This window comes from Aspergillus tubingensis, assembly GCF_013340325.1.
Source record: "Aspergillus tubingensis WU-2223L DNA, scaffold_15, whole genome shotgun sequence".
Taxonomy (NCBI): Eukaryota; Fungi; Ascomycota; class Eurotiomycetes; order Eurotiales; family Aspergillaceae; genus Aspergillus; species Aspergillus tubingensis.
In genome coordinates this window covers 480,844-499,905 of record NW_023336289.1, presented here as the reverse complement: position 1 = coordinate 499,905, position 19,062 = coordinate 480,844, and the positions used below count along the sequence as shown (strand labels likewise).

At 48.1% G+C, this 19,062-nt stretch overlaps 4 protein-coding genes across 4 annotated transcripts; all 4 read left to right on the top strand.

The window, feature by feature from the left end:
- Positions 1-1,176: 1,176 nt before the first annotated feature.
- AtWU_10997 (aromatic compound dioxygenase) lies at positions 1,177-2,729 on the top strand (the record flags this gene model as incomplete). Its single annotated transcript, XM_035506099.1, has 8 exons — positions 1,177-1,228; positions 1,291-1,670; positions 1,781-1,906; positions 1,987-2,082; positions 2,169-2,385; positions 2,458-2,537; positions 2,592-2,637; positions 2,698-2,729. The coding sequence occupies 8 exons, from the start codon at positions 1,177-1,179 to the stop codon at positions 2,727-2,729; spliced, it is 1,029 nt and encodes a 342-aa protein (XP_035361992.1).
- A 3,797-nt stretch (positions 2,730-6,526) lies between these two features.
- Positions 6,527-7,822, top strand: AtWU_10996 (lytic polysaccharide monooxygenase AA11 family protein; the record flags this gene model as incomplete). Its single annotated transcript, XM_035506098.1, has 1 exon — positions 6,527-7,822. The coding sequence occupies one exon, from the start codon at positions 6,527-6,529 to the stop codon at positions 7,820-7,822; it is 1,296 nt and encodes a 431-aa protein (XP_035361991.1).
- A 724-nt stretch (positions 7,823-8,546) lies between these two features.
- Positions 8,547-9,895, top strand: AtWU_10995 (60S ribosomal protein uL4; the record flags this gene model as incomplete). The annotated part of the gene is made up of 4 exons (XM_035506097.1): positions 8,547-8,656; positions 8,752-8,846; positions 8,924-9,074; positions 9,133-9,895. The coding sequence occupies 4 exons, from the start codon at positions 8,547-8,549 to the stop codon at positions 9,893-9,895; spliced, it is 1,119 nt and encodes a 372-aa protein (XP_035361990.1).
- A 4,080-nt stretch (positions 9,896-13,975) lies between these two features.
- AtWU_10994 (uncharacterized protein) lies at positions 13,976-14,328 on the top strand (the record flags this gene model as incomplete). The annotated part of the gene is made up of 2 exons (XM_035506096.1): positions 13,976-14,253; positions 14,310-14,328. 2 exons carry the CDS (start codon positions 13,976-13,978, stop codon positions 14,326-14,328), a joined length of 297 nt encoding a protein of 98 aa, XP_035361989.1.
- Positions 14,329-19,062: the final 4,734 nt, after the last annotated feature.

Below are 19,062 nucleotides of genomic sequence, written 5' to 3'. Positions count from 1 at the left end.
CACGCTGTGCTATAGGCACAGCACAGCAGGCCTGCGTGAAGTGGACGGCGCATATCGAAGCAAGGGGTCGTAGTAAAGAATGATCAAGGAATGAAGGGGTGATGAAGAAGGATGGGTTGGTTGGGTGGTGTGGTTGTGTGTTGCTTCCTGACTAATCGAATCGCCCCGTAGTTCTAGTTGGTGCCTTCTGCATATACTTCTTTCCCCCCACGGTCCTTGTGGAACTTCCTATGTTTCCGATCTCTGCATCCAAGGCCTTTGGTTATGATGCTCAAAGATCACATGGCCCTGGTGTAGGGATAAGACATCTCACATCCTTAGATAACGACGGCATCAAACTTAATATCAGTACCTGGAACCTTTGTGACCGCGCACTTTCAGGGAACTTACGAGCCCGAAGCTGTTGCCAGAAGATCCAAATGATACAAGCCCGACAGTGAGCATTTGGAAGAACAGGTCACTCGTCGTACCTTTCTAGCTCAAAGACGAGCCATAGGGCATGTGCGAGGGTTGGATCAGAGTCACCGATGGTTGAACACGAAGCCAGTCACAAACGGTATGCATGGGGCCAGCAACGATTACAGAGACGGGATAAGACGGGATACGTTCATGTGCTATACACGCGGCAATCCTACGCAAATGGAACTATTAACTTTGAGGAAGAGACATGGCCTGGCCAATGGTGCCCTAGGTCCTCCCCAGGAGGATCTCGATGCATGCACCAAATGTGACAAGAGACGATTGAGAGCAGTGATTCCCAACACCAAGGTTCAAATAGAGCCCACCTTCTACATTTGAGAATGCAAGGCGCCACTACGCGGGCGATAAGAAACAGGAAAGCAAACGAATATGACATGAGTGTCACAATGTTGAGCAGTGTAGCATGATCGGCATGATCATGGGTTTAGTTTCCCATGAGATCCTTGCAGATCTAGTCTTCCAGAATGCCAACTTCCATGGATCCTCATTCTTTTTGATGCTTGCCTCTGCGCAATGGGGATAATGATCGTCCAGCTTCAAAATTAGGACCAAAGTGCAACTGGATATATAACTACTTTTAACAAGATCGAACACCCCCGTAGGGTAAGCACACGGCAGGCAAGATACTAAAAACCCTGTAGGAAAGTCTCAAGGGCTATTTTCTGTACCATCTCAACGCGCGACATTGTCACCATTATGAAATTCTTGTTGTTGGGCTCGACCCTCTTACTATCAACCGTTGTGCAGGGTCAGTGGCCTCCCCAAATTACAACATTAATAAGCAATCTAGTAACATGCTTTGTGCAACAGCACATCCGGGACCACATTCCCAACCCGATGCCGTACAGTTGGCCCGGCGCGGAGCCGTGGCAAAAAGGTGTTCCGACACGGTCGGCCTCATGAAGAGGAACCGGCATGCAATGCGCCGACGGGCACTTTCGCTATCCGACGATGATGATGGTACCACCACCTACACCATCACAGCTGAGGCTCCCAAATACGACTTCTTGAAGAATGACACCTGCATTCTCACGCCGGAAACTAGCCCGGGGCCCTATATTTATCCGCGGAGTCAGACTCTGCGCCAGGATATTGTCGAGGATCAAATTGGGGTACCCTTCGTCATGGACATTGGCCTCATGGATATCCATACCTGCGAGCCCTTGACGGATGCATTAGTGGATGTTTGGGTGCGTTCATCCCCACACCACATCTTTCTTGATTATTCTCTTCCACACCATTTTTCGCAAAGAAGAAACGGAAAGAGTATCTAGATGAAATTCTTCTGACCCCGGTATAGCACTGCAATGCCACTGGATCGTATAGTTCCTTCACTGGTCTGAATCCAGATATCTCATTTCCTGAGCAGTACTTTGAAAGCACTGGTACGCAAATTGACGCGGATAGCGGCATGAGTGATGTCTCGGTAATACTATCCCTCCCCACCTTTCAGTCCGTCAATCTGGCTCAGGCACAGAAAATATCTGACATAAAGGGCAACAAAAGTTTCTAGCAACGGACGATACAACCTGGCTTCGGGGCATGTGGCCCACCGATGAGAATGGCGTGACCAGCTTCACCTCGATATTCCCTGGGTTTTATGTGAGCATGCACACACACACACACACACACTTATGGTTCAGCTATGACAAAGTCAACCCCAAGCAGACTGACTATTTAATCCCCAGACCAACCGTGCCATCCACATTCACGTGCAAGTGCACACAAACTGGAGTATAACCAGTAATGGCACCATAGGTGCAGGCAGAACAGTCAATACGGCCCAGTTGTTTGTCAACGAAGATGTGGCTACAGAGATCATGGCAGTACCTCCGTATTCCCATCACACTCAGATCCAGCGGAAACCAGTGTCAGAGGACGGGGTTTATTATGAGGAATCGTTGAGTAAGCATATATGCAATCTGGGTCTCACTTTAATTTCCTGTTGAGATGCTGATGCTGTGGTCTGATTAACAGCGGGGGCCATGGCTATCATGGATACGGAGCCGCTAGATGGTCAGGATTATAGGAATGGAGTCCTTGGGTATATTACCTTGGTAAGTGGAGAATCATTCATTTATTCATACCAGAATGTTGTTAATAATCTGCAGGGTGTTGATACGACCGCAATTCATAATGGAACCACCGAAGATCCGAGTAAGTCATGGTCTTTTCTGCGCATTGAGTGAGATCGTGTTGGCTAAACGCGTATCCTAGATCCCCCTATCCCAACCGGTGGAGGTAACTAGCATGATCCAAGATATCAAGTGAGGTTGTATATACGTTATTAGTATATTTCCCATAGATTGAATAGAGACAGACTCATTATATAGAGTGAACGGAATTTGAACCTGTCTACGGACTTATCTCGGAAAACTCATGCCATATCTCTAGACACTCACAGCTTGGCATTCCTAATTTTTTCCTCCTTCAACTACCAACCTGTGAGTATTCCCTTGATTAACAAGATATATATTACCAAAGAATATGCCTACACATCAATATGCGGCAAATAATTCCCTCAATAATATTCCCCGCCCTGTAAAGTGGCAACGGACCTGCTTAATTGAGGATCCAAGGCAATCAATCATTATCCAGCATCCCCAACACAACTCTGCACAAGGCAGAAGAAGAAGAATAAGAAGAAGGGTCTAGACAATGTTCCAAAGACTAAGCCAGGAGTTCGATCCACCCTTCATTACCGATGATGATCCCCTTGTGTATCCACCGTCAGATGGTTGTGGCCCGAACCAGCCCGGCCCCAGTCAACAACAACGTTTTGCAACTGAAGGCTTAGGATTATACGTATAGTAATCACCAACATTCTTCTATATTATTATTATATCACATAATAGGTAGTCAGACAATACTAAACAGATTTTACTGCACGTTAAATTACTGCGATCTTAGTTACACACAGACTGTCCCACCCATCCCAAAAGTCAAATATAGTAGAGTAGTATTCATTATCATCATAAATAATTTTATCAACCCATATCATATCCACTGCAATCTTAATATCATCGCCAACAAAACAAATATTTATCAACTAGGTAGGCAACAATATTATCGCATTTATCAATTGATAATTTATCCTGACTCAATTTTCAGACCATCGCATAATAATTTTCTCATCGTCATATATTGGTTATACCTACGGGGTAGTATCATCAACCCCTTCGCTTAGCTGACAGTCGCGATCTCCCGCCGCCTCCTCTGTTTCAGATTGATTTCTCTGACCTACTACACCCACCCCCCGCAATTTCAATCTCGATGATTCTCGAAACTACCGAAATCGTTTCGGGGCTTCCGGAGCTAGTAGTAGTACTTTGTACTCTTACTTTCTAGGGTCTGTAAAGAATAGTAGTAGAATTTTTTTACTTTTCGATGGGTCCAGTTCGTGTTTTGATGATGATGGGATGATGGGTTTAATTTGCCAAGTTTTTGGTGATGTGATTTTGGTTTGTGTGGGGTTGACTAATGCTGGGTTTGGAAGGTGATTAGTAGTAAGTATTGGAATCACATGCTTGGTGATTTTTGTGTTTGTGTAGATGAGTGTAGCTGGGTTTGTGTGTTGAGTAGATAGGTCTCTTTTGAGGTGGTATAGATGCTGAGTAAATTGGGAAGAAAAGTACTGAAGGCGATATACGACGTCATAGGACAGCACCTACTAATCCATCCCTTTTATTGGTTTATGGATTGGCGTGCCTGACCTGATCTATGCAGGTTTCTTAGGACCAACTCTTACCTAAATATATCGCGCATACTATCTGCTACTATTAGTAGTCATGTGTAACCAATGATGCATCGAATCCACATGGCGCACACAGTGGGCGGCTATCGCACAAAGAAATTGTTGACTCGCAGCGCGTTTACGCGCTCCTTTGATCCATGATCCCAGCAACGAAGAATCCAGTAATCGGTTTCGACGTGTAGCAATTAAATCACGGAGCCAGCCGCCCTCCGACTTGGTGAAAGAAAGAAACGGTGGAAGGGTAAAAGAACCCCACCGATCCGACCAAACTTTTGCGCCGACAGGGTCCGTCCATGCGGGGATCATGATCTGAACCATGGTGCAGGAGGTTGGATGTTTACTTGTATCTTGGTTGGGTCGAAAGTCGGCGGCTGAGGATTGCCAACATTCCCTACCACTTGCATACGGAGTATTTTGTTTTCTTTTTCTGGACCGGAAAAAAAAAAGGGCGTGAGTTGGTGTAGTGTAGTATGCTTTGCTCTATACGGGGCAGCGGGATGCAATAAGATTTTCACCGGTAAGACATGGACGGGCATTTGGTTCGCCACCGAAGCGCCAAGTCGGCACACGCGGTCATGGCTGGGTGAAAGGAATTGCCTGGGGAGCTTGGGATTGGGCTGAAGGATCATCTTGGAGATGGAGATGTATGCTTAGTTGAGTTTTTCTGTGGTCGAATGAGGTGTCCCAGGAATGGTCTCGCCCACGCCATCTCTTACAATGGGGTTTCGTTGAGCCTGATAATGACAGCCTCCGGTTGATGGGGACTAGAATGATGACAGGAGAACGAACTTCTTCAGTGTCCTTCGTACGTATGGAATGTTGGGATCTTGGTAGAGGCGAAAAAAAGGAAAATTTGTTTCGCCTGGACTCACAATTTGCTGCTGCCTTTTGGAAAGAGTCATAGAAATGCACATCTTTGCTCAGTGGCTGCGAGGCTGTGTCCATCGCCCCACGTCGGCTTCATCTTCCGCAAAGGCTGCAATGTAAGGGCAGGGGGAGCTTCGGTCAGTGAGCGGGTCACAGTTGACCAAGCCGAATGGCGAACTTTGAAGGCTCATTCGCCGAGCAGAAAGAATGATCGGAAGATGTGGAAAGGGCAAGATGACCGGTCGGACAACGTTGTCTAACTAGTAGGCTGGCGGATGATACTTTTTACTTTTAGTTGCAAGCCGATCAATCAGAGCAAATCCGCGACCTGCAGGCGTTGATTGGCAAATGCCGGCGCCAACCGCCTTGGGCCCAGCCAATGAAGCGACGGGCCGGGCTGATGGTGCGACGGATGGGCTGGCAGGGGTAATACCTTACAAGTCTCTTGTATCTACTCAGTAAACACAGTAATGCGTCGCTAGCCGAAGTCCCAGGTTCCGCTGCGGGTTTGTTTCATCTTCTGGACTATGGAGTCCCTTTCGCCAGGGACCACTCAGGGTCCATCTGCACTCCCAAAACTATGTGTCCCACGACTCGACATGCAACCAAACCCAATTCACTGTCTGTCTGTCAATCTCCTCCCCCCTCCCCACTCACACGCATCTTGACTTTCGGTGCGCGCCTACTAACAGCCAGTCTCATTCCGTCCAGTCTCCTGGGTACCCTGATTCACCGTCATGGCGTTTTCAAACAGTCCAAATCTTAAGTATATAACACCCCCCCGGGGATGCCAGTGTTGATCCCTTTTCTTCTTTCTCTTCTTCAACCACGCTGGAGCGTTCAGTCCTTTCTTCGTTCTACACTGTTCGACAGTCCTACTATCACCAGGCTAGTCCTGCTTTCTTTCGACACTCCTTTTGATTTCATTAAAATCTTCGTTGTGTGCCTGCGGCAGACTCCGACCTTCCCTTCTTCTTCCTAAGAGCTGAAGCTATCCTTGTCCAGTGGTATCACACTTTTGTGACAAAGGCCTGTTTTGACTAGACAAAGTCAACATTGGGACAAGCTCACATTCCATTCGGTTCTACAAAGGTATTGTCATCTCGCCTTATCCTGCTACTTCCCCGGGTACATTTTCATTGTCTACCGTAACCTTGTGCCCCTCTACACATCCTTGGCCATATACTGCTTCAACTATACGGGTATCACCGTCTGTTGCTCCTATGCCTCTTACCAACAAATCATGCATTATTTCAATATAAACCCAGAACTTCATCCTTTCCTTCATTTCTCTCCATAGCTAATCCATCTGCACTAGACTTTTGCTCAACGCAACCATCTGTTCTGTCTCGTCTGGTACGGTCAGAACTTCAAACACTCCTTTAGCTGTCGAATAGTGCAAAACAAAAACGACGCTCCTTCACCATGTTTTCCAAGTCGATCCTTACGGCAGCTGCTCTTTTGGGCATCTCGGCCGTCGAAGCACACATGATCATGACTGAGCCCATTCCCTATGGAAAGGATACCCTCAACAACTCGCCTCTGGCAGCCGATGGCAGCGACTTTCCTTGCAAGCTGCGCTCCAACACCTACGAGGTCAGCGAGTGGAATACCGCCCAGATCGGGGAGAGCATGCCTTTGACCTTTGAGGGTTCCGCCACCCATGGTGGTGGCTCCTGCCAAGTCAGTCTGACCACCGATCTGCAGCCTACCAAGGACTCTGAATGGATGGTCATCAAGTCTATCGAGGGTGGCTGCCCCGCCAACGTGGACGGAAACCTTTCCGGTGGTGCTTCCATGGCCGATCCTACCAAGTTCAACTACACCATTCCGGACGGCATTAGCCCGGGCAAGTACACGCTCGCCTGGACTTGGTTCAACCGCATTGGAAACCGTGAGATGTACATGAACTGTGCACCCCTCGAGGTCCAGAGCGCTTCTTCTTCTAAGCGGTCCGATGTTGAGGAAAAGCGCGATGTCGAGAAGCGCTCTTCCACCTTCCCTCCCATGTTTGTCGCCAACGTCAACGGCTGCACCACCTCCGAAGGTGTCGACATCCGATTCCCGCAGCCCGGTGACGACATCCAATACAACGGCGAGCCTAGCAACCTGGCTTCCGCTGGCGCCGCCGCCTGTACCGGTACTCCCACTTTCGCTGCCGCTGGTGACAGCAGCACTGGCTCCTACTCTGGATCTGGCTCCAGCTCTGGTTCCGGCTCTGGCTCCGCCAGTTCTTCGGCCGCTGCTGTTGTTACTTCTGCCCCGGCTGCCACCTACACTGCTCCTGCGGTTGCGAACACTCCTGCACCCAGCTCTGGCAGCAGCGGCTCCAGCTCTGGTTCGGGTTCTGGCTCTGGTTCTGGCTCTGGTTCTGGCTCTGGTTCTGGCTCTGGTTCTGGCTCTGGTTCTGGCTCTGGTTCTGGCTCCAACTCTGTCTCCAGCCCTCAACCCAGCTCTAGCTCCAGTGCAAGCTCCAGCTCCAGCTCTGGTGCGCTCTTTGGATCTTGCAGCGTGGAGGGCGAGTGGAACTGCATCAATGGCTCCTCTTTCCAGCGCTGCGCCAACGGCCAGTGGTCTGCTGTTCAGAATGTGGCTGCCGGTACCCAGTGCACTGCTGGACAGAGCTCCAACTTGGCCATTTCCGCCATCAAGTTGAAGCCCCGTACCGTTAGGGAGGGCCGCGCCAGACGCCATGCTCACGGTGGACATGTGCACGCTTAAAAGTGGAGTGATTGAAAAATGTGATCCGGGTGGCTAGCCCATACCGATCGAGACTTACATTCGTTTCCTTGCACAAGGCGTAGTGCTCGGACCCTTTTGAGATTTCCTGTTTACCTTCTTGTGTACCTTTTGCAGTAGAGAGGATCCTAAATGAAATTAACGTTGGCCAACGATATTTACCGTTATAAACAGTAATAATCTTTTTTTTTTCCCTCATTAATCATGATTGTAAACATAGAGAGTGTGACTGCATGCCGTAGTAACGACTCAGATGGTGCTCTGGGCGTCGGCTGATCTCTTGTGGCGATAACTTGACAGACAAGATTTTAGATGGCCGGACTTGACATTAAAACGAAAAAAAAAAAAAAAAAAAAAAAATTCTCAACTTAATCACATTAGATAATGTTATATGATGTACTTGGTAGTGTTTTAATATCGTTCTCAACATTTTCCGCGAGACTACACTACATAGACCACAGAAGAGACTAAGAGAAACCGCATGTATAAAGGGTAGATCCAAGCACATAAGGTATAACCGCGGTTCCCCATATCGATAAGATCATTCCGCCTCAGGCATCCACACCCACCCAAAACGGCAACAGGGCTAGGGCTTTGCCGCACCCACGACGGGCGGGTGAGACTAAGCGAAAATTTGCGCGCTCATCTTGAGATGCTCGATCTCCAACCTCGAACGACGACAACGACCACCCTACCGTCGACAAAAATGGCGTCTCGTCCTACCGTCACCATCGCCGGCGCTGATGGCAAGCCCACGGGGGCTACCTACCCCCTCCCGGCTGTTTTCGCCTCCCCCATCCGTCTTGATGTTGTCCAGTATGTTTCAGCCTTTTACGACGAAAAATCGACTCGCTGGGAGAAAGAATGAGAAAGCGGAGGAAATTCGATGGCTGACGGATTTCGATTTACAGGCAGGTGCACACCGGTATGGCCAAGAACAAGAGACAGCCCTACGCTGTGAGCGAGAAGGCTGGTGAACAGACCTCTGCTGAGTCCTGGGGTACCGGTATGTGCACAAATCTGAAGAAAATGCCAAGAATTTGCAGGGAATTTGGGATGACTGATGGATGTGAATAACTTCAGGTCGCGCTGTCGCTCGTATCCCCCGTGTCTCCGGTGGTGGTACTCACCGTGCCGGTCAGGCCGCTTTCGGTAACCAGTGCCGTTCCGGTCGTATGTTCGCCCCTACCAAGGTCTGGCGCAAGTGGCACCAGAAGGTCAACGTTGGCCAGAGGTATGATGAGAATCCGACCGATGAGGCAGAAGGAGAGGAACTAATAGCTTTTTCTTAGACGTTTCGCTACTGCCTCTGCCCTCGCTGCTTCTTCCGTTCCTTCTCTTCTGTTCGCTCGCGGTCACCGCGTTGCCAACGTTCCTGAGGTCCCTCTGGTCGTTGACTCCAAGACCTTCGAGAACTCCGCTGTTACCAAGACCAAGGCCGCCGTTGCCCTCCTCCAGGCTGTCGGTGCCGGTGCCGACCTCGTCAAGGTCCAGAAGTCCCGCAAGATGCGTGCCGGTAAGGGTAAGCTGAGGAACCGCCGCTTCCGCCAGCGCCGCGGTCCTCTGGTTGTCTACAACCCCGAGGTTGATGGCAAGGACCTTGTCCGTGCCTTCCGCAACATCCCCGGTGTTGAGACCTCCTCCGTCTTCTCCCTCAACCTCCTCCAGCTCGCCCCCGGTGGTCACCTCGGTCGCTTCATCGTCTGGTCCTCCGCTGCTTTCGAGGCCCTCGACAAGGTCTACGGCACCACCACCACCGCCTCCGCCCTCAAGAAGGACTACCTCCTCCCCCAGAACGTTGTTGCCAACGCCGACCTGGCCCGTCTCATCAACTCTTCTGAGATCCAGTCCGTCCTCCGTGCCCCCAAGGGTGAGGCTCGCACCAAGCGCACCAACATCCAGAAGAAGAACCCTCTCCGCAACAAGCAGGTCATGCTCCGTCTCAACCCTTACGCTGCTGCTTTCTCCAAGGAGAAGCTCGGCCAGCAGACCGTTGAGTCTGCCAAGCCCGAGCGCGCTTCCAAGGACTTCCTCAACACCCTCTACGAGGCGTAAGTTAGAGGTCCGGGGTTTCACGCTGGGAAGGTATGATATGAGATTGTTTTCGGTTTAAAAGGTAGCACCAATGAACAGGTTCGCAATACCCATAATGAATTAGTAGTTTTTATGAAGTAGCTTTTCAGTAGCTTCACAGTAGCTTTCCATAGACATCTCTCGTAGTGCTTTTCTACCTGACATGGTTTCTGAGATCAACGAACCGACTCCATTGATATGCTCGGTATCTCTTGTACTTCCAACCCCTATCCATACACTTAAATGCCTACGTCAACAGAAGAAAAATAATAGCATTGATTTTGATGCACCACCCAATCTGTACCATCAACCCAGTCATCCTGCACTACAGAGTATGACCCAGCAAACAATCAGCAGTGCATAATCTCCTATACAGTACCCAGAAATACACCTGTCAATCACTCAAATCCCCATATTTGGTCAATTATCACATCTAACTAACCCGGCCTACTATCTATATATACCCCTGCTATAACCAAGGATGACCAGCCCAAGTCAATCACAAACAAGCAAACATGTGAACACCTATGCCACACTACTTGATTTCCTAGTTATTATCGCCGAACTGACCCGAGGGTTGCTTCTTGTTTGTTATTTGCTGTTTACCGGTATAGGATAGTAAGTAGTAAGTACTAGTAGGTAGTTGGGGTTTGGTACAGCTGGGAGGTACTTTCACATGATAATGTGTCACTATGGAAAAAATTTGACCACAACTGAACAGTTACCACTTAGTTACCTTTACTAACCAATATCAACACGGCAGTACCTAGTATCCAACTAATTACTAACTTACTTTACTACAATATACTTCCGTCCGAAGATATCACTAACCAGTTACATCAAGCGACTAAATAATACGTAAGTAGTCAATAGTAAGGTAACTGTCGGTTCGGGACTTGCATCGGGATATATAAATACCCACATTACTGGACTGCAACTACTACTGTCTAGACGAACGGACACGGACCTTTAAAAAGTTAGTTAGTTAGTTAGTAGTTCTGCTTAACTAAGGTGGCTATGTTTTGCTGCAGGCAACATCAATCAATTACTACTAAGCTATATTAGTAGAAAGTCAAATACAAGACAGTCCAAAGTTTATATATATTATTTTGAAACCGATGGAGCAGAAGCAGCTGCATCATGCCACCTGTGACAATTCCTCATGGGTTCAGTTACTATTAGTTATTACTCACCATCACCCCTGTTAGTAGGGATCTAAATTACAGTAGGATAGGATATGACAGGTGGTAGTTAGGTACAATGGGCATTATGATACCGTAGTAGTTTACCGCCCCAAATGTCACTACTACAATGCACAACAAATACTTAAGTATACATACTCACATACTGAAATATATAGTAGGGCTTTCGATACTACCATCAACCCCAGCAATAGGGTAATAGTTTATCCAAATTATCCTCAAGATGGTAATTAATTATCTAGTCCTTTAAATTCTCACAACATAACAAACTCAACTAACTAACAAATCAATCACATCCTGGTCGCAACTACTACCCGAACTTGACTTACTAACGCACTTTAGTACGGAGTCAATGCCTTAGATCCTCTCCCCTTCCAACTAATCATTAGCATTTACAACTACTGCAACATCATTCCCTCCCAACAAATCATATCTCTCATGTGCATTTGCGCAGAAGGGTTAGTCTGGTGCTTTTGTTTGACAGGGGGGTGGAATCCATATGCCTTCCTTCCTTCCTTCTTCCCACTCCGTTGGTCCGTCGGTGGTGTGCCTCTCTCTGTCTTTTGCTTTGGTCGGACGGAGGTCGGAGGTTATCTGGGGCGACAGCTAACTAGTACTTAGTATCTATCTATCCTAGTATTAATTATTCTTGGTGGATGGCTAGATGAGCCCGGTTAGATCCGAAATGAACTTACAGTTGCTTTGCTTACTACTAATTTATCTAACAGAACTATCCTGGTTATTAGTAGGACTTGTATTATTATTATTATAATTTGGAGTTGTTATTGTAAGGCGTTATTAGGGTGATTTTGGCTGTCAGTAGTGGTGGTATTGTCTGACTACCATTATTTATGCGTCGATTCATTAGCGATGGACATAACTTAAGTACGTAAGTACTAATATTTATGAATATGAATATAAATATGAACAATCATCATCATGACGGATTCTAGATATCTGTCCATATCCATCCACCTCTCGGTCGCGTACATACTACTCACTTAGGTACGTACTACGGTAGATACTTGAAACTGCAGATCAAATTAACACGCAATACTTTAACGAGAATAAAAAAAAATAAAAATAAAAAATTATGAAAAAAAGTTATAAGTCTATGACATAGTCAATACATACTAGCTACGGATGAAGAACCAAAAACCGATAAGGATCATCAAACACAAAAAAAAAAAAAAAAAGACTCATCGGCATTTGACCTGATCACGGCAAATGGGCAAAAAAGTTCAACTTTCCTTCCTCGGGGCCCGCGGTGACCCTCTCCTCTCTCTCCACTTTTCACTGCGTATATAGTAAGTATTAGGTAGTATCTATTCTATCTACTTATGGTGTGAGTTGCGAGGTAAATATGAGTAAGCAAGTAAGTAAGTTAAGTGTCAAGTCACACGTAAAAGGTATGTTTCACAAGCTTGCTTGCTTGATTTGAATCCCGCTCGGCTTTTCCGCGATTTTCAAACTCATTTTTTTGACCGGGGGGTTAACAGCGCGTGCCAAGCCCCTCTGTTACGTATGTTAGTGGTTCGGCTCGGTCCACACTTTTGTTTCTCTTACTCTTTCTCTTTCTTCTTCTTCTTCTCTTTCGTTCTCGTAGAGGGGAAGGGGAAAGAAACTAAGGGGGTACGAGGGGTTATTATATCATAGCATTTTCATCATGCTTATATTAGACTGAAGGATAAAATGACTCTCACATGCTAATTGGGGGGTTGTTTGTATATAGTTGGTATAAATGTATTGCGGGACATCCGGATATTTAGTGTAGGCTTAGGTTTCTTATTATGTCTCTTATTATATTATTTTATATTATAACGTAGTATCGGGCGTTATTATTATTATTCCTGCGGTGCGCTTATATTACCTTATTAAGTTCTTGTAGGTAGAGACACACCTGAGGGATAAAAATCGCTTCAATATACTCGGTTGGGTGTGGTTCAGGGACGACCTTCCTAACTTTTCTTCATTTGTATCGCCGGAAGAGAACCTAACTTTAGCACTTCCGGCCGAGCACAGTACACCATGTACTTCGTACTTTGTGTCATGATTTCTCAGGGATGATGGATGGCGTGGATAGTAGCTTAGCTTCTCCCGGTCCATGCTTCCTCTGATAGCCGAGGTGGTCGACCCTTATTCTTTCCTTCTTTTTTTTTTTCTTTTTATTTATTTTTTCCCCTTCTCAAAATTTACCTTCGGCCAACTTTCAAGGGCCCGTAGTTCGTGGGATTCCCAGTCAGCATAACTTGAAACTCACACCTTATCGACCGATTCGGTTTAACTTCCGGAGTGATTGAGCAAGCGAGCCTTCATGATTCAGGACGCCAGACACGCTACCATGGACTATTGATCCTCAACGACCCCCACCTCATCCCACTTTGGCGCCGCGGCTACAACAAGCTTTTGGGCTAAAACAGTCGCCTGCAGCCTGTGATGTGATGGTCGGGGTGGCAATATCATTAGCATATGTCGGGTGTACGTACCTGTGATGCATCTCGCACTGCTCGCCTACTATTAGCGTAGCGGTTGCGTCGCTGCCGGGGTGTTTTGCATACTGGGTGGTAATGATGATGGATGAATGGGGAGGGGAGGGGGAGTGGGATCGACGGACGGGTTTTGTCGGGTGGAGTGGATATGTCTTCGGCCGGAGATGGCGCCTGCGAAGTTGGAGTAAGTAGTATCTAAATTGTAAGTAGTTAGACTAGTATCTGTCTGGCTCGGTGTTATTATTAGTTGATAATGAATTGAATAATGCAACCTTACTTTGCATAGTTTGCCTGCCAAAAAGGATGACCGACGGACGGACACAATGCTGAATGTAATTGATGCGATATTTATTCGTTCTTGAGACACCAATATGCGACGACACAAGCACACTGTCTCACCCCCTCCGGCGCTAGTTGATCCTATCGGAGAAGACCCAGGGGGTTCCGGATATGGACTCCGACCATTACGGCCGGTCGCTGAACAGAGAGCATCCTCCGTCCCTCTGGACTGGTCCTTGTTTAGCCCTAGTGCCCCCCCTCCTCTCCCTTCCCCCTTCGTTGTTGGGTGTATGGGCAAGATGGCCGTGGCGAATGTGACGGCGGAGATTGGCATTACAGATGTGGTAGATCCTGGTGCCGAAGGATGCCGGTGAGACACTAGAACTTTAGGGTGCAGGACGTTGGAGTCGGTTATTTAGCCCACAGACCAGACCAAACCAGTTAACCAGTAACCACAGTATATCTTAACAGACTACTGTTGGGTAGTTGTGTGCTCTCCGATGATAACCACCACCCTGTCGGGGCAAACTACCGTGCCCTCTGCCTTATGGCTATATCTCCGTCCGTTATTCCGCTACTAGCAGGGCGAAGGAGTGGTTCCGACGGGGACGGAGGGCAACAATGTCCACTTAAACTCCGCTCAAACTAGGTGCGGGAAAGGCATAGGCCGTGTTCCCTCCTTAGTATCTCATATATTAGGCGGGAGGTCAGGGCGAGAGCACGGTTGCTGTCATCCTTGTAAGGGAACCAATATGAGATGCGTCGTGGGGAGGGGCAGTCTCCCGTCCACATCCCATCTGTTGCGACTTGCGAGTTACTTCGTCCATAGTATCATCCTTGAGGGATGAGAAGGCCCTAGCAAGTTTTTACTTGCATCGGAATGCTGGAACGCCCGGCAAGCCCGCCCAATCTCGGGTTATGTTCGGGAAAACACAGATCTGATCTAATCGCACCAATCAGTGGGTGATGCCGCGGGTTTTTCCAGCACTGGGCGTTCGGCATATGAAAGAGTAGGGTGTCAATATTTGGAGTAGGCAATCTCAAGGCAACCCGGTTAGATTATTGCCCGTGATTTTTAAATTGATTAAATTTGCTTTACCCCCCCCTCCCCTCCTTCTTACTTCATTTCCGGTTGGCGCCAACTGTGGGATCGGTGGGCGAGATCGTATGATAGTACTTTAGACTTTGCTTAGCACGGCCGTAGGGTGAGAGCCTCCGGCCCACTGTTGGAGGGGTGGGATTGGCTTTTCAAGAGGCCATCCATGTTCCTGGCTGGGTGTTGTCGATGCTGAAGATGACAGAAAGTCTGCAATACATCTCTTGAGACACGGGAAACAAAAGACTCGTCAACATTCCGCATGGCCTTCGGGATAGGGTTTTCCGCGAATAAAAATCGCTATCCAGTCAGTCGAGGCTGGACCGTCAAGCTGTCTGCTACACACTTGACGGTGCAGATCGGATCGCCCGAAGATGAGACAAATCCGACATCCCTCCTTGGACCAAACGGGCGTTGTTCCCGGCGGGCCACAAACCGTTACAGGAGACACCAAACTCAAAATCCCAGCCAGCAGCAGCAGCAGCATCAAAGTAGCCTATCTAGCCAAATGCATCGATATTAGCCGCCCCAGCGACAAGACTAACACGAAACAGAAAAAGAAAAACAAGAGAAAAAAAAATTCAATCAAATTAAACCAAAAAGAAAGAAAGAAAGAAGACTCACTACTCAGGTCAGAAAAATGAAAAACCGTGGCCCTCCGGCTCGCAGACCCTCATCTGTCCGTTTTCCGGATACGCCCAGTCCACTTGGTTCGCTAGTCCCCACGAATGACAGGCTTGCGATCCTCGATGGGCTGAGGGACTGCTGCGAACTTGGGAGGCTGTTCCTTGTACCCTCTCCTGGGCTTTGCTTCTCATCCTTCTCATCTTTTTCCCGGCTTGGAGTCAATGCTCCACTCGCGTAAGGACGGACTACGGAGGTTTCCGTACTGGCCACTAGCCAAACGATAAGCTGGTGGATTTTGAGCCCTCGGGGGGAGTCGCAGTGCTTGCTCACCCTGGCTGGCTGTGGGAGTCTGTAGTGATCTCTCTCCTGAACACACTGATGAGGTTGTTCGTCCGAGTTTGGTCAGTCCGGCCGAAACAAGTCGGCATATCCAGTGGCCCTCTCGGACGGGGGATTTCTTTCTTGTTGCCAGCCTGGCTCTTTCCTTCATGTGCGGATCTTTTTTTCCAATTTCTGTTTTGAATTTTTATTTGATTTTCAATTTATGTTATTTGTCCTCTTTTGTTTTTATTTTTCTTTTTACTACGGTAATTGATTAACCATTGCCCACTACCTCCTCTCCTGCCCTCCTCTAACCGGAGCCCCCTAATTAGGGCGATGACTTGCCAAGTGTGCACTATGTCGGGGTTGGCAACTTTCATAGGGCCCAAAATCCAGTCTTTCCGCGTTGGCCTTCTCTTGCATTCCGAGTATGGGAACGGACGACTAAGTAGTGATGAGCCTCGCAAGTTTGCTGCACACCATGATGACTGCAACGGCAAGAGATACTTAGTAAGAAGGAACAGACGCATTGTCCCGATCAAACGAAACAAGGTTAATTGCAACTGCCGTTCCGAAAAGATTGTGCTTGTCCCGTGGTCGGTGGTCGCATGAGCGTCTCCTACCCATGACTAACGGCTGGAGCTGGCAATGGATCGTTCCGAACACCAACGAGGATCCTCCTGCGGGGCGTCGGGTTGGAAAACCTAATCATGCTCATATTAAAACAGATTCAAAGCCGGCCAGTGTCAATAAGGAGAGACCACCTGCCACCCACAGCTACCCTCCCAAAGACCAGATTGAGAAAGGATGCCGGAGAGTCTGACGATATCTAATACCGACCCGTTCCAAAGTCTAAATGCCACCTTGCTCCTCCATGGCATGATTACGCTGGAGATGAGGACCAGGGAGGCGGCGATGATGATGATGATGATGAATCTAGATAATCAACTATTGAAGGACTCTCGGTAGATTTGATCTCAGCCGGCACCTAATATGAACCGCGCCCGGTGGCAGTATCCTTTTGATATACCCGGGCCGGTCATGACGACTGTCGACACACTGCCAGGGAGGATTTATCTAACTACGTACCATCTATTGAAAGGTGAATAAACTGGATGTAATCATTAATTGCCCGATGGATGGACGGACGCTTCGCGTCTCCGTTGGGAGTGGAGCTGGTCGAAGCTGAACCGAGGATGCAACTGAAAGTTGAATGCCGAAGGGGACAGAGGGAGGAAACTTCCGGCCCGCAGTAAGAATAGTTCGATAGTAGGGTGTATACTACTCTGGGATAAAGTAAACACGATCCAGAGCATCTAGACTATCTAAGATGCCAGATAGTACGGGTTGATTGGGTGGGTTGGGAGGGCCTCCGTTAAACCGGAACTGTTGCGAAAAGTGGACTGGCAAGCGTTGGAACTAAACCAGGCTGGAATTGTGAACCAGGCTTCGTTCTCTCTGTGTGTGATCATCCTGATCTGGATCGGTCATAAGTTGCCTTTCCATTAAATATGCTCAACTTGCTGAGCTTGAATGGCAGATAGACGGCCAGGCACTGACTGGATTATCGTATCATCCTCTCCTCTCTGCTCTTCTTCTTCTTCTTCTTCTTCTTCTACTACTACTACTACTACTACCTCTTCTCTCTTTATTGTCTCGCTCCTACTCAACCGACTCCTCCCTCTTATTCCTCCTGATCCCCTTTCTTCGTTCTCTCGTTCCTTTTCTCTGCCTTCTGCCCCCCTTTGATTCCCACTCATTTCAGGGACCGTGATTCTTATTACTATTCAAAAATCCCCGATCCTCCCCGCTCTAAATTAATCCCAGCGTGTCCCTCCTTTGAACCTGGCGTCTCCGCCCCTCTACCCTACTACTACTTCTACTTTACTACTACAGTCCTTAGCACCGGCCAAACCTGACAGGGGCATTCCCACCTTGGCCTCGACTAAGCAACAGCGCTATTTAACCACAATTGCTCCATCCTCATCCTATCCAGTGCCCCGCGCTATCAGGCTTTTTTATTTTTTATTTTTTTTCTCATTTGGTGCAAACTGGCTGTCCAGCTCAGGGCCCAATATTATTTTTTTTTGTTTTTGCCCTTTCTACTCCTCATTAGTGGCAGGAGCCGTTCGGCCAACATCAGGCCAGCTTGACCACTGACCACTGACCAACTGAACCAACCAAATTACCTCGGAGCGGCTCTTGCAGGGTGATTTAGTTGATAATACTACTACACTCCCAAGAGATCTGTAATCTGGGCGGTTGTCTTCCGGGGCTGCTGGTTAGTTTAGTTGTTTATAATTCTTGGCCTACCTGCACCCCCCCCCTGGGGCACTATCAGCTCAGCAACAAACAGCCTGGTTTCCATGCTAGTGTTGTCGTGACTCTAAAACCCTGCCCTGCCACGGTCCTGCCATTGCACTCTTCCGCCCCCATCCTTCTCCCTGTCCCATCTGAAACGGAGACTGCTGCGCATCTCGGTTTTGTTGTCTGGTACACACAAAACTTACCTGTCCCCTCTCAGCGATTCTGGTCTGGCGAGAACCCAACAGTGTTGCAGATTACAGAGACTTTACTTCTTCTGCACGGTTCTATGCGTTTTGTGGCAAACATTGGACCTGTGAAGTGATACAGTCTTGGAATGGCGAGGTCGACCCGAATTACAAGCGTGTTACGGTCATTTGCGCCATGAGTATCATCCTTTAGATGCTACCTTCGTTCTTCCCCCATTTACCCGCAACCAGTGCAGGGTAACTCGCAAGTGAGCCCGCTTGATGCGGACTTAATCCTGTCATTGCAGAATCTCCATTCTTTGAACGGCAATTTTCGAGTGTGTAATCTGTTTCAGCCCTTCAGCCCTCCAGCCTTTCCTGTTCTCACCTCCCCGGCCGGGCAGCGATCGACCTACTATTTACGGAGGGGCAATCGTGCTTCTCGAACGGCGAACCCAGAAACAAGCTACAACACCAACCCTTTTTTTTCTCTTATTAGCATCAAAATTGTATTATTTGCTGGCCTGCTGATAGTAGTGTCTCCTTGAATCTGAACGGCTGGAGGCAACTTGGTAGGTTGACACGCCTTTTTTGGAAAATATCGAGTACGATGACGTGGTTGCTAATCCCCTTCCCATCTTGG